This window comes from Triturus cristatus, chromosome 7 (genome assembly GCF_964204655.1).
Source record: "Triturus cristatus chromosome 7, aTriCri1.1, whole genome shotgun sequence".
NCBI lineage: Eukaryota > Metazoa > Chordata > Amphibia > Caudata > Salamandridae > Triturus > Triturus cristatus.
In genome coordinates, this window is record NC_140590.1 from 1,346,762,284 (window position 1) to 1,346,778,463 (window position 16,180).

At 44.0% G+C, this 16,180-nt stretch overlaps 1 protein-coding gene across 2 annotated transcripts in view; it reads left to right on the top strand.

Annotated features, from left to right (window-relative positions):
* The window catches only part of MTO1 (mitochondrial tRNA translation optimization 1), a 524,123-nt gene that overhangs the window by 465,638 nt on the left and 42,305 nt on the right, over nucleotides 1-16,180 (top strand). For both annotated transcript variants that reach the window (XM_085619003.1, XM_085619002.1), the window contains one exon: nucleotides 8,422-8,579. In XM_085619003.1, the coding sequence (XP_085475129.1) occupies nucleotides 8,422-8,579 (158 nt within the window). The remainder of the gene's footprint in view (nucleotides 1-8,421; nucleotides 8,580-16,180) is intronic.

Genomic DNA, 16,180 nt, shown 5'->3' on the forward strand with positions numbered 1-16,180 from the left:
TACATCCTACACCAGTAACGGTGTTGGGGTAAGATTCCAACATGTTTGATACTAAACATGCCCAGGTTCAACTCAGACACCACATTGTTAGCCATCGCGCAATGACGGATAGGCACTATATGTATCAAAATGGCTGGCCGCACTTACAAAGCCTGGAGAATCGACTCGGGGAGGGGGGGGGGGGGTAGGGATGTCCTGCTCATGCAGGGGCACCTACACACATAACCCAGCACCCTGCCTTCATGATAGAAAGGCCTGCCTTAGGGGTGACATAGGTTTTAAGTGAAGTGACCTCAGATATAAGAAAACATATATCTGCTGTAAGTGGTGCTAGCAGCAGTTTACACAGGCTGCAATGGCAGGCCTGTAGTCACAGTTTGAGTGGCCTTTCATGGGTGGCACAATACATGCTGAAGCCCATAGGAGAACCCTGGAGTACCTATGCCCTGGGTACCTTAGTACCATATTCTAGGGACTTATAAGGGTCCGCCAGTAGACAATTGTGGATGTACAGAAGTACTTACCGTGGTTAATTTAGGAAGAAATCACAGTGACTGGGGTCCCGAAAAGCAGGATCCCAGTCAGACTAGTCAAAAACATACTGATACCATGCAACACCTGCGCAGACCGGGCTTCTGTTATCCCTTATCTGAACGAGTGCCACCTGCCAGCAATGCCGCGAACACACAGGTCACAATAGGCCTTCTTCACGAATTACGGTTTGCCCTCAGCGCAACATCTCACCTCCAACCCTATCTGGGGGCTATTCTCAGCTCTGAGGTTTTCGAGGGTAGACGAACCCTGTCAGAATCCAGTCTTTTCAGGCAGTGCTTCCTCTTTTCCAACCAGATCAAAACTTCACAGTCAGAACAGTCACGCGCCTCCTAGGCATGATGGCCTCCTGCATTGCCAGAGTACCGTCCGTTGCAGGAATGCCTAGCACAACAGTGGTCTCAAACGGAGGGTCATTGGGACGATCTAGTGTTGATTGGCCACTGCACTTGCCGCTCTCTGCAATGATGCAACACCATCATCCTGTTACACAGGCAGGCTGTCCTCAACTCTGTTCCACAAAAGACTGTTACAACGGACGCCTCCCTTATGGGATGGGGTGCACACTTACAGGACCTGACCGTCAAAACACCAGGGTCATCATATCAACTACCTGGAACTCCTAGCCTTCCACCTTGCATTGAAGGCCTTCTTACCCAACCTGATAGGCAAGGTTGTTCTTGTCCAGGCGGATAATATCACAGCCCCGTATTCTCCTTTATTTTTACAGAGCAAATGCCTCATACTGTTGGATTTACTAGATTAATTATTTATGAACTTTCCATAAAACTCAACCATTCCCAAAAATGAGACAACTTCCTCTTTTGTTTTCGGAGTTGCCAAATTAAGAATAGTGTCAACTAATTCCTTCTTAAGAACAACACCCCTGGCTTTAGGCCAGGTCATGGTACGGATACAGCTCTGGTTACGGTGTTGGATAACCTCCGGATGCGGGCTGACAGAGGCCTTTCATCGGTAATGGTCCTCTTAGACATGTCAGCTGCATTCGATACGGTAAACCACCGAATTTTGTTGAACAGACTGGAGCATTTGGGAGTTAAGGGATGTGCCTTGAGATGGATACAATCCTATCTCACAGGGAGACAACAGATGGTTTCCTTGCCCCCTTTCACCTCCAGTAGGACCTTGGTGGAACATGGGGTCCCCCAGGGATCGGCCATCAGCCCCATCCTTTTCAATATTTATTTGCAGCCATTAATCCCTATCATCAAGGCGCATGGGGTTGACCTTATCAACTATGCGGACGATACCCAATTAGTGTTTTCACTAGAGGGAAAGGATGCCCTGACTATGGACAAATTCCAGAAATGTATGAGTCAGACTTCAGACTGGCTCAGGGCTAACTCCCTGCAATTTAACGGAGGCAAGACTGAGGTGATCTACTGCTCCCCAACGAGAGTAAGGGATATGCCTTTTGACCTTAGACTGGCCCCAGAAATGGAACCCATTGTCCCTGTGACAACGGTGCGGAATCTGGGGGTCATGTTCGATAATGATCTTCAAATGGCTTCTCAAGCTAAAAAAACCATGGGGGTGTGCTTAGCCCTCATGAAAGCTCTACGGCAGATTCTACCTATCCTGCCGGTGGAGAAAAGACCTTTGGTAGTTCGCAGTATCATCCTGAGTAGGCTGGACTACTGCAATTCTCTGTATTTAGGGGCTCCTCTTTACATCTTTCAGAGATTGCAGAGGGTCCAGTCTATGGCAGCCAAACTGGCGCTGAATAGGAAACGTGGTTCTTCAACCACGCTGGCGCTTCAAGAGCTTCACTGGCTTCCTATGAGGGAAAGGGTCAAATTTAAATCCCTGTGCATTGTCTATAAAGCGGCACATGGCTCTGGCCCATTTTCCCTGCAGGAGAAAATTTCCTGGTACAAACCTCAAAGGACTCTCCGTTCTTCGAACACCTTCTTGCTAAACACTGGCAGGATCAAGAAGGCCAGGATGGGAGGTAGGGCCTTCAGTACTGTGGCCCCGCGATACTGGAATGAACTCCCTCTGAACATTAGACAGGCTAACTCCTTGATGGATTTCAGGCGCAATCTGAAAACCTGGCTCTTTCCTAGGGAGGGGCATATGGCCTCTTAATTCCCTAGTCCTGTCTGGCCTCTGCTCCTCTATCTCTATCTCTCCTCTTCTTTCTGTCTCTGCTGATGCACATTTTGTTGGTTTAAAAGTTTTGCTCCATCTCAGTCCTAGCGCCAAGATACCCGTTGGGTGATAGCTGCGCGTTATAAATACAAAATACAAATGTGATGCAATGACCTAAATAGTTGATCTCTTGTACTGAAAATTTACATTTTTCAAATTTCAAAGTGAGTCCAGCATCTTCAAGTTTCTTCAACACGAAACCCACTCTACTGTCATGCTCCTCCTGAGTCCCCCCAAAAATTAATAGATCATCTTGATAACATTTGATACCTTTTACTCTCTGAAAAACTGATGCAGTGCTCACCAAACCAAACGGCATTCTTTTATACTTAAACGCTCCCATTGGAGTGATGAAAGCCGTTAAATACTGCGAGTTCTGAGTCAGTTCAATTTGGTGGTACACCTGAGTGAGATCCAGTGTCGTAAAATGTTTTGCCCCACCCAATGTAGACGTAATTTAATCAATATTAGGTAGTGGAAATGTATCCACAACAACTTCTTTGTTTAGTGAGCGAAGATCAACACAAAGTCTTATGTCACCATTAGGTTTGTTGGCGCCAACTACTGAAGCCAACCATTCTGAGGCTTCTACAGGAGTGATAATTCCTTGTTTAAGAAGTTTATCTAATTCTTGTTCTACCTTTTCCTGAAAAGCAATTGGAATCCTCCTTACTTTGGCAATTGATTGTACTGCTCCATTTTTAAGCTTTATGCAATGTTTGTACCCTTTTAAACATCCCAACTCATCCTTAAATAATCTTGGAAAATTCTTTACAAAATCATTATTATTGGTCTCAACATCTTGAATTTGAATTTGAGTACCGAATTAGGATTAAGAGTAACCCCCAACAGACATTGATGAGGCCACCCAAGTAATCCATCACCCTTTTTTGACACATACATATTTCCCAAAATCATTTTGATTTCCATTTCAATAGTTGCATTAAAATAGCCCAACATGTTTATCATGTTTATAGGTTGACTACCGTAACCTCCTGGATTAACATCCATTTTATGCAAGCGATTCTTCTCCTGAAACCATTTTGAAAAAATTTCTTTATCAATAATAGTAAGATGAGAGCATGAATCAAATTTCATTTCAAAATCAATTCCATCTACTCTTACTCTACCCACAGGATGATCATTACACCTAGTTTCATTAACTTGACATATAACTTCATTTACACTTTTGTTCTGAAACCTTTTCCGTTTGGATTTACAAAACCTTAAAAATTGTCCTGTTTTACCACAACCATGACAAATTACATTTAAAGCTGGGCAATTTTTATAATTGGCTTTATGGCCAACTCTCCCACTCCGAATACATTCAAATAAATTAATTGAGACCTCTTCTTTTGGTACTTCTTTTGTGATTGAGGGTGTTTTTTCATTTTTTACAAGAAAATCTTATTTTTGAACCACCTCTACAGATGGTTGTAATTTACCTTTTTCACTCTTCAATTCAGTAACACATTTCAACATGCGTTCAACTCTTTTCGCAGTAGAAATAACTTCTTCTAATGGAGGTTCATCTTTAAGCCACAATTCCTCTCGAATTTTATCCTCCCAACACTTTAAAACAAATTGATCTCATATACGTTCTTCATTCAACGCCCCAAACTTACAGCTTGAAGCCAATTTTCTCAAACTCGTTAGATAATCTTCTACTGTCTCCTGTTTTCCCTGTTCTCTTATCCCAAAATGATATCTCTCCATTATAGTACTCGTTCTTGGTAAATAATGCTTATCTAATTGAAGAATACAGATCTCATATTCATTTAAACCTCTTTGTTCCTCTGTGGATAACTCTGGTAGATTTTCTAACACCTCCTGTCCCACTCCACCTAAACAATGTAAGAATAGAGAATGCTTCCTTTCGGCACTCAAGTTGGTCCCACAAACTCTTGCATAGTGCGCTATATTTTTTCCACTTTTTCCATTTCACCACAGGTTCACCTGGACTGGTTAAAAAAAAAAGAAGGTGCTGGTACATTCTGCAAGTCTTTTCCCTTTTAAGTAATTTCCTAAATCTCAGAAAATTAAAATAATAAAATAAAGCAACGAAACCAAAAACAAGTTTAGGCTTAACAAAATTAAGATAAATGTATCTGTTAAATAACCTTTTTTTTTAACCACTTAAATACTTTATATTTTACCTATTCCTCTTTTAAATAATACTCACATTGTTGTAAAACACAAATAGTGACATTATGTTAAATAACTTCTATATTGTGTCTAACCCTGTTTCATATGCAAAAATATGCCAATTATATACACAAGAATGTTGATGAGCACATCTCCGAGATAATTCCTTTCCTTTACTAAGATGCGCTCTTTTAAAAGTAATATGCACCAAGTTAAATAAAGTTTTAGTACTTTAAAATAAAAAAATGCACTTCCTGGTGTGCGTGTCACCGTCAGACTGACACACAGCAATCTGATCAGACACAGAGGCTCGCTGCAACTGACACGCTGCCTTGAGATCCGAAGCCCGCTGCCATCAAAACTGTAAGCGCCAACAAAGTTATTTAAAGATAGACTTATATCCTTTGTAAATATACAGATTATGTTGCGCCGGCTGTCTTCATATATTTACACTTTAAATATAAAGTGCAATGAGTCTTTATACTGTTTGCGTGCCGGACATTATACGTGCCGATCGCGCGCTGAGCTATGTAGCTTCGCTGATTTCAAACATAAGCTCGAGCTCTCATCAAGCCGCTGTGTTTCCACGTGCCGGCTGCACGCTGAACTTCTTATACTATTAAAAGTTTAACTTCGCACTGAAACTCCAAGCTTTCAAATTGAATATACAATCCGCTCAGCAACAGATATATCACAGTGCGTTCCAAGCCTTGACACTGCGCTCCCTTTTAATCATGCGCTTAAGTTTTAAATTTCTTGCTCCAACGTTCGCTTAATATTTAACTGCGCTAAGATTAAAATTAGTACCTTTACGGGTCCGATCCACCAGCACACTTCAATCCGGAAGAGCCAATACATGCTCGATCCGAAAATACCTCTTTTCACAAATCACCATACGGCGCAGCTTCCTTCTTCAAGAATTAATAAATTCGATGTTGAGGTGTCGCAATGTTATTTCTCCAAACGTTCCCCGCTCATCGCCAGTATGAAGTTTATGTTAATATACACAGGACACGCATGTAAAGGGTTGTAGTTGGAGGTTTATTCATAAACACCTCATCCATCTGCAGCCGGTGAGCAATTGATAGAAGAGGAATATCAATAACATATTTCAGGTTCTACATTCCATAGAACTCTGACCATTGAATACCAAGAAGGAGAATACCACACACATGCTCTCCACAACTCTAGCAGGTATCCCAGAGCATTTGGGTCTAAGCTGCCCGCCACAAAATCAGTTTGCTCATGGAGTACATTCCAGGTATGGATAACGACTTGGCCGAGCTCATCAGTGGCTACAAGTGGGAACTCCATCAGCAAGGCCTCTTCTTCTACTTCCAGAGGTGGGGTTTCCCTATAATAGACCTGTTTGCAGTGGCAGAAAATGCCAAATGCCCAAACTTTGCCTCCATGTTTACACACCCATAGTCCAGCCACAATGCACTGTGAATGAACTGGTCAGGGATATTTGCCTACACTTTTTCTCCTCTCCCCCCTCCTTCTGTTAGTGGTTCGGAGGCTTCGGCAGACGTCCCTCACTTTTATCCTGGTGGCTCCCACATGGGCCCGCCAGCTCGGGTTCATGACTCAGCTCGAACTCTCTCTGGTTCTGCACGAGAGGGTCATCAACAGGCCGGACGATCTCAAGTAGAATCATGGAAAAATCAGACACCCAGATCCAGGTTCCTCAACCTTGCAATTTGGCTCCTGAGGTCATAGAATATGGGTACCTTAATCTTCCACCTGAATGCATGAGCATTCTCATTGAAGCACGCAGACCGGCCACCGGGCCTCCTATGTGGCCAAGTGGAAGAGATCTTTTACTACTGTCACTAAAAAGATATTGATCCTTTTAAAGCCACAGTGCAGGACAGCTTTCTGGTCTAGCTTTCACCTCTATATGACTACCCCTGGCCACCATGGCTGCCTACCTTCAGAATAGACAACACAACTCTCTTCAGAATTCCAATAAAAGATCTCCGATTAAGTGCCCCTTTATGAGTGTGGGTCAGGCATTGCAGCGCTGGCTCAACAAGGAGCAAGCCCAATGATGAAGCATGACACACCGATTGGGTGTCTGAGGGCCCCAGTTTCAAAAGGAGAGGACTCCTGTCCCATCTTGTGGATATTAGAGCGACCAGTCACATTTTCTCCCTATATGACTCTGTCCGAAGAAAATGCATACCTGTTTGATACAGTCAATACTTATAAGGAGCTTGTATGCTGGACCTACAGGCGCCCCTGGTCCCCTTGCCTTTGATGCTACATTTTGGGATAGAACATGTGAGGTACGTGTGGGTAAATGGCCCTTTGAGCAGGTTCTTTCATCTTCCTCTGCATTACTTACGTGACTTGTGTTGTGTCAGTACAGGTGACCTCCAGCAAGGATTGGGGATTCCTAGGAGGAATGCCCTGCTATTTCACTGACAAGAAGGGTTCTTGGTACCATAATGAATTGTCTCTTCTCTCTAATTACCTCATTACTCTTCCTGTTGATGAAATCCAATATCTCTTGCAGAATACGTGTGCTCTTAAATTGCATGCAACTTATAATGTTCTGAAAGGACCTTTTACCGATGGTAGCAGAGGATAGTTGTGTCCTGGGTGTATATCCCTCAAACATAAGATTCAGAAGTTAATGCGGATCAGCAGCTGCAAGTAGCCAATTTTGCTATGTGTATGGCTTAAACCTGGAGCAGTGCAGCATAAACTACAACATCTGAAGCAGATTGAGGGGAAAAAACAGAACGAATCCCAAGGGATCAAAGCTAAGCCATGGCTAAGGAAGTCACTAAGCACCAGAGGAATTCGTTCTGCTTCTCACCATTTGGTGAGAAAAGGGTACTGGCAAAGGCACACATACAGTAGGAATAGGAGGCTTGTCCCTGGTCAGTTATGCCTACCTTCCTGGTAAAGTGGATTGATTCAGCTCATTGGCTTCAGTAAGTCCCTTTGCCAATCGGATGATGGTGTCTTTTTTGCTCAAGGGCTGAAGTTTTTCCTTTCGTTGTATCAGCACATTTGGTGACAGAGGAATAAGAGGTGTAGCCTGACAATAGAAGGGACTGCTCCAATTTTTTTAAAACTGATCATTTATTGTTCATGGTGCTACCACCTAGTCCTGAGAGACCCCTTGCATGGTATCAGCATTATAAGCTCTGTATTGAGACAGGTATAGGATCATTTTACAGTCCTGCCACTGGGTGTGGGATAGGTGTAGAATAGGCACGTTTTGATAATGTGAAAGAGTCACAATGTAATAGTACATTCATTGTCAGTACAGAGGCTGTTGATTCATTTCTCACTAGCAGAGACCCCAAGGACAGAGAAATTCACAGAAAAACTCTGCTAGGAGGGTCAGATAAATTCACTGACATTGCCGAAGATTTGCACAGTAATTGGAAACTTGAGACAGATATTGGCATATACACCCCAGGCTTCTGGGAATTTGTCTGGGAAATGTTCCTATTGCAAACTGTCAGCAAATCGGGTATCTAGTCTCTTTTTAAGGCTTTGTTCTTTTCCTTTCCTTCTGCCCTTCCCTTCATCCAGCAATCTACGAACTTCATGTTGCACTGCAGCAGCAAGAGATGGCTGAGGTCCAGCGAGAAGAGGCGCTGCAGCTCCCAGTGGATCTGGACTACCGTAGCCTGGATGCTGTGTTGTCTTTGGAGGTTCGTGAGAAGCTGGCCTTTAGCCGCCCACCAACGGTAAGGCATTGCAGATTGGGGGCATTTTTGCACCACAGGCATGGATTATTGTTGACTGCAGGGCATGCTTCTAAAGACCAGGTCTCGCAAGTAAAGAATGCCACCAAAGCGAGCAATGACCATCAGGCCCACTCACTTATCGATACACTTCACAAACAGACCATATATGACCCCAACTACTCGATCCTTGTACGAAGGGTGGGCTCCTCCTCTGCTTCTCCCACTATCTAGAGATGTTGCCTGGTAGAACCCTGTTTCACTGGGTATACCTCTAGGAAGCCCCAACTACAAGTTGTTAATTAGCTCTAGCACAGACTGGTTTTCATGCCCTGGTTGTATGTTAATTCTTAGTTAAAAGGAGCTAGATTCGGTGTCTTCCAGTACCACGAGTGAGGAATGGGAAGAGTAGGTAAATTGTCCCCACTCTTTTTGTGAATGAGACCTTGGTCCCTACATGCTCTGATGATAATGGTTATACTTCTTGAGACTGTGTCCAATGGCACAGCACTCCTTGGAGATGATCAACAAAACTAACCGGTCAGTGTGGTTATCCAACCACTCATTCTGTGGTTGGCATTTATTTACTTTTAGTAGACTGAAGAAAGACACTTTGGGATTGGGCATGATTTCAACTTGGTAGAGGAATCGATATCCACTGGCTAATTCAAATTGGGTACCTTACCTTTTTAAGTAGTAGCCCTGTCTGATAACGCAGCCAGAGCCCTCTTTCTTCACTTTGGCTTCACAAAGTTCTCTTGACCCTCCACTGCTTTTGGGAAGGCTACTGGGAGTTTCCTTTTCTCTCCAGAGACGTGTTAAGGACATCCCCCATAAATGTTAAAATCCTTTTCTTTTGACGAACTGAAAGCTAAATTGATAAAATATCAGTGAACCTGCTTTATAGGGAGCTTAAAGGAGAAAACATACACTTACAGATAAGCCTTGCACTGACATGTCATCACATACTGACTATAGTATTAAAATTAATGAGTATCTTTAAAAAAAGATACAGTAGAAAAAAACATTATGTACCCTGGGTGCATTCACATTGTTTCAGAGGTTGTATGTTAGAACATTGTACACTGAAGTATTGTCTTTGGAAAAATTCTCTCTAAATATCGTTTGCAAAAAAATCGTTCCATTGGGTATAGCTTTTCTATCATTAACGTCAGTTTTGGCAATATATTTGTAAACAATATTTAGGGCACAATATTTACGGCAGACTGTATTCGGAAAATGATATTCTGGCACCTACCCTGCCGGATTATCTTTTTGTACTGTTGCTGCCCTTGATACGAAAGAACATGGAAGGATTTTAGACACTTTTATCTGGGCATGCAGTTATGTTCCAGGTAATTCCTGAATGTTGTGGGCAAGAGGAGAGTTTTGTAGAAACAAAATTACCTTGTATGTGGTGTGGCAAGCTTTCTACCATGACAATGATACCTGTGCCAGTTGGCTCCTCTGGCTATCAATAGCGGTGAAACTGGGTCCAAGATCCACCGAATAACATTGGGTAGATGCTGGGGACCTGCTGTCCAGTAATAGTGATCACTTGGTAATGTGCCTTCTGCAAAGATTGTTTGTGAAATCTGAATTCGGATTCCAATCCAAGCAAGAAATCTGAGGAAATTAATGGCTGGAATCTAGGAGCACCCTGCAGTTCAGAGGTTCCAACATGGACTTAACAAAGTGTATACCATGGAGTTTAGTAATAATAGCACTTGTTATTTGAGCAAATTTGATTTCTGTTGCGTTCTATCTAAATAACTTGCTCTGTATTTATTATAATAACTTGGTCTGACCTGACATGCATAGTATTTAAACAAATTATGGTATGGAAAACTTGACCTAATTATATACTTTACAGTTTACCTTTTAGCTTCCTTGTCAACATACTTTAATTGTGTCCATCCACAGTGGAGGTTTATTTAAGTCTATGTTTAACGTACAGCTCAGTTTCGCGCCAGAGCGGGAGCCAAAGGCTCCCTGAACTGACTAAAACTGAAATATGCAAGGAAGGCACCAAATGTGCCCTTCAAAGCAGTCTGGTGGCACTGGCAAGCGCCCCCACCCCAGCTCAATACACTAAGGGCCATATGTAGGTAGCTAAATACCGGTCGGTAACGGCCGAAAATCGGTAAATTTCCCGTTACCGACCGGTATTTAGGCAATTGAGATGTAGGAGGCTGGATTTAAGGATTCGGTAATTTACCGATTCGGTATTTTAAGAATTCAGTAAAATACCGAATCGGTAAATTACCGAATCCTTAACTCCTATGTAGGGAGCACTCAAGTGAGTGCATTTTTGTTTTAAGGATTCGTTATTTACCACCAACTATAGGTTGGTGGTTAATACTGAATACCTTTTACAAAGCAATTGTGTGCTTTTTTAAAAGTGCTATGTGGCAGACATACATGCCCTTAGGGCATGTATGTGCGCCACATGTGCACACATGCACGATTCAGGGGTGCAACAGGGTGTCAATGTGACACCCTGCCACCCTTGAATATGCTCCCCCCTATTACTGATTCGGTATTTACCGAATCGGTAATAGTGAATGGCTTCCCATTCATTCCTATGGGCCTCCAGGCCCATAGGAATGAATGGGAAGGTATGCCTTATTACCGATTCGGTAAATACCGAATCGGTAATAACGAATATTACCGAATCGGTAACATTTACCGATTTTTTCACCTACATTCTATTTACCGATTCTTAAATACCAAATCGGTAAAATTCGGTATTTAGGAATCGGTAAATAGAAATTACCTACATATGGCCCTAAGTCCTGTATGGGAGGTGGTCACATGTCCCTGTGACAGGAAACCTATTTTTCTACCTTCCCCTGCTAGAGCCCAGCTCAGCAGGGCAGAAACGTGTCTGTGGTCGGCAGCAGCACTAGCTTGCTGTTAGACCACGAAAGGCTGGTACCGGGAATACTGGGGTGCACCCTAGGGGAGCCCCCCCAGTACATGGGATCCTACATCCAACACTGGAATCGGTGTCGGGCAGGATTCCAACATGTTTGATACCAAACATGACCGGTTTTGGTGCAGCCAATATATAGTTAGACATCTCGTAAATGACTTGATTTCCATTATGTGTATTAAATGGCTAGCCGCACTTACAAAGCCTAGAGAATCGACTCTGGGGTTTGTAGGGGTGTCCTGCTCATGCAGGGGCACCGTCACACTTATAACCAACCTCCCTGCCCTCAGTACTGAAGAGCCTGCTCTAGGGGTGACTTGTAGGTTTTAAATGTAGTGACCTCAGATATAAGGAAGCATATCTGCTATGAGAGGTGCAAGCACCAACTCACACAGGCTGCAATGGCAAGCCTGTTGTCACAGTTTCAGTGGACTCCCCTGGGTGGCACAAAGCATGCTGCAGCCCAGGTGAAACCTCTGGTGTTCCTATGCCCTGGGCACCTCAGTACCATATACTAGGGACTTAGAAGGGTGCACCAGTAGACAATTGGGAATGTACCAAAGCGTAGCATATACATTCCCCTCCCCCAATTCTATTTCAGTCACAAAGTGCAGATTCACTCCATTATGTCAGCCCAAGATCTTAACATTCTTCTTGAGGCTCCTCAACCTTTGCATACCAGTTTCTCCACTGCAGCACATAGATTCATCCCATTGACTCATTCCGTCATGACTTAAATCTTGAACATGTTTCCTGCAGAGGTCACAAAGCGTCTCTCCTTTTAAATTTAAACATGTGCTATTTGTCTGTCCTCCCCTGCATTTGCTACAACGTCGACTGTTAAAACCATTGTTCTTAAAGTATATTTCCTCGGCAGTGAGGGCCTGGAAATGTCTTTTGTCATCACCCTCAGAAATAGCCTGTTAAAAATTTTTGATCTAGATTCCGTCATTGTGAGGCCTCATAGCAAAGGCAGGCAGGGCTGGTGGTGCGACCCATTTGCCACAAACGTGCCGGTGTATAGTACAATTCATGGAGGAATTTGAACCGGGCAAGGTGTAAGCACATGGATATAGCTAGCACGCTAGGTGCCATTTTTGCCCCACTCCTGTCTTTGTCCTCGAGGACCCCACAAGCCTGCCTCTCAGCTAGCCCTTAGTCCTATGTACAACTGGGATATGTCCCCCTTGTCCATGGTGTCTGGTGTTAGGTAGCATTCGATTGGGATGTACGTCAGGACTGCATTGAGTATGTCTCAGTAGGTGTCATATGCATGTCTTAATTGTAATTATTTATAGAATTTTGTGGAGAAGAGCTGAAACTCTGTGGCAAGTTCCTGAAAGGATCAAATGTGACTACCTACTACTGTCCAGATGTCACCCAGGGTGGATATGCCTATTTGGTCCCAGCATGCAATAGGATAGCTTTACTGTCTGTGACAGCAATGTTTCCCACCTCAAGGGTGTTGCTGCCATAAATGTGGCATGCCATTTGATGTGTCGTAATGTGGCATGCCAGCATAGGACAGAGAGATGTGAGATCGGGGTAGGGTATGCCTTGGAGACCTGCTGTAGAGTAGGTTAAGGATATCATGTGGCCATATAAAGTTGAGTTCCAACTTCTCTGTCAGCATAAAACCAAGCATTTATCATGTGGGATGTGGAGTCATAGAGCTGGATATTGACCCATCCCAATCCTGCTTTGTATACCGTTCTACAGTATTTTTCAAAAGCTAAGCAGGGGTCTTTCCTACCCAGAGGAACATGCTGATGTTTGCACATAGCCCTGCAAAGAATGTACTTGGCATCTCATACGGGTGATGCTGTAGGATACAAAGGAAACAAGGGAGGTTTAACATTTTAAATAACGCCCCTCGGCCCGCCATTGAGAGCAGTAATGATGCCCGGACTTTAAAATCGTTTTTAGTTTTGAACAGCAGTGGCAGTAGGTTGAGATGCCAATAACGTTGTTGGGTGAAGGCAATTGTCAGTCCCAAGTAGCAGAAGTTATCATTCGCCACTCGGAGTCCTGCATCCGCCTTAATCTGAACCAGAGTGAGTTTACCCTAGATTACCCACAGTCCTGATGCGTCTCTGTAGAGTATGATAATTTTTCATTAAAAAAGTAATCACATTTTTAGTTAATTTGAAGAGAGTGAGTTGCTCCCTGAAATATTGTGAGTGGCTGAGCAGATGCTCTCTGGAGGAAGTCCAACTCTTCTCCAATATGACACCCTTACTGTGTAAGTCCGAGTTAGGGTAGTTTATTGAGGTGTTTTCTTTGGCCCTTAGTCTTATACCTTGATGTAACCACGCCATAGGTGTAGAAGAAAGCTTGCTTGTCAAGTCAAAGACATATCAGATGTAATAAAAAAAATCTCCAAGACAACTTCATAGTTGAAATCTGCAAGATGCTACACTTAGGCATCATTGAGTCCTCATAAAGCCCCTGGGCAAACAGAGTGGTGGCTGCACTGAAGTAGGGGTTGAGAAACCCCTGCTGTTGTATGTAAAACAGTGAACTCCACACAATACTGAAAGAGCACCAAGTGGTCAATAAGTTAGAGTAGCTCACTTCCTGGTCAACTTTGACTTTTCTATTGAGAGCTGGCAGCTCCCAATTCCAAGAGTAAGACTACATTTTCACCCCTGCTGGCCTGTTTCAATTTTAGGTAATGTTGTATGAGCTACAAAACACACCTACAGATTTCGAGAAGAAGGATGAGCCATGACAGGAGTGTCCTGCATACATTTAATGTTGTCTACTTAGACAACCTGGCAGTGTTCAGGTGTTGCAGGGGGGAAGAAAGCCAAGCTCACAGCCAAGGAAACCAAGTGCCAAGTGTACTCTGCTTTGGTCAGCAAGTGGTTATTGGCCAAAATCTACACAATCATGGATTGGGAGACCCAGCCTACCTAGACTCGTGTGAGGGCACTCTTGGGTCTCTTTGGGTATTGCCAGATCTTCGTGGTGAACTACTGTTAAATTACTGCCCCACTCATAGCGATGATGCCTCAGAAGCAATCTAAGAAAGTAAATTGGATTGCGGATTGTCAGCTGCCTTTGATCACTTGAAAAATTCTGTGTGCGAGGCACTAGTCCTAAAGATGCCAGATTTCCGTCAGTCTTCATTGTTGAGACTTAAACTTTAGAGTATGGCGTTCTCTCTCAACAAAACGTGATGAGTTGAGACTACCCACTTGCTTTTATTAGTTAGTGTTGGCTATCCATGGCGGAAATTAAGAAGGAATGTTTTGAGGTCATGGTGATATTGAAAACGTTTCACCCCTTCTTGTTTGGAACACACTTTACTATTCAGACGGATGGCAAAACACTCATAATGTCTCACAGCCTTGAAGTTGGTCAATCCTAAGTAGTCTTTTAATGACATTAATGAGACAGGATTTCTCGTGAGAATTAGAATACTTACTCAGTTAGGTTTAATGTGGAAAATGTGAGCTGTGAGAATAAAATGCCCTGATAAGCTGTGCATCTGTACCACCGCAGCTATTTTTTTATTCGTTTTTTTCAAATTTCCATATGTTGTGGTCACTGATCTTGAAGTACCGCCAAAGTACAAAATATGATAGAGACGTCTAGCTGCAGATTACCTACCTTAGAATTATGTCCAGGTGTCAGACTGGAACCGGAAAAGTTTCAAGCATTACCCCTGCGTGTCGGTAGGTGGCGTCATTTGGCTCCGCTTGGTGTCGTCTGCTCTGGAAGTGATGGGCGCAGTGCCTATATAGGTGCCACCTTGGCGCGCGGACATCAGTTCTTTTTTTCCATGCCAAATAGCCCTCAGTCACTTTTGACTGGCTTTTTGCGACTTTTTGATGACCTTTTTTGAGATCTACTCCTAATGTGTAGGTATAATTACTGAAGAAACCAGCTGGTTTTAAGCCGTGTGGGGCCTTGTGTGTGTGTGTGTGTGTGTCTGTCTGTCTGTCTGTCTGTCTGTCTGTCTGTCTGTCTGTCTGTCTGTCTGTCTGTCTGTCTGTCTGTCTGTCTGTCTGTCTGTCTGTCTGCCTGCCTGCCTGCCTGCCTGCCTGCCTGCCTGCCTGCCTGCCTGCCTGCCTGCCTGCCTGCCTGCCTGCCTGCCTGCCTGCCTGCCTGCCGTGCCATGCACCCCAAGGCGCTGAGGAAGAGCTTCCTGAAGCTCCATACTTCCCTGATCTTCCCAAGGCCAGAGCGACCACCGCCAAGCTAAAAGAGTTTTATGAGGCCATGCTCCTCATATTTGGGTAGCCCAGCCCTTTTGGAGCGCTTTTGGACCCCACTTGGACTGTAGGGTCCCTACTGTATCTACGACAGCGGGTACACCGTCGGGCCCCATGGATCTCTTGCTGGATCCAGAGCGGAGTTGTCAGCGAGAGCTTCCTTGACGCCTACTTCAGTGCCAGGGCTGTCGGTGAACCTAGGCGGCACTGCACCCATCGTTATTCCCGACTCCTTCAAAAGAACCAGAGCAACATTGACAGGCACCGACCATGCCCATTTTCCCTGGAGTGGAGCCAGTGCCTTATTTACATGATGGGCCTGGAGAGGAGACGAGTGAGAGGGGTTTATGGACCCTTATGGTTACCAGTTCCCTGAAGAAGAGCAGGAATTGGACAACTGGTATGAGCAATTGGCGGAGGGCAGTGCGTTAGACACCTCACCCGATACT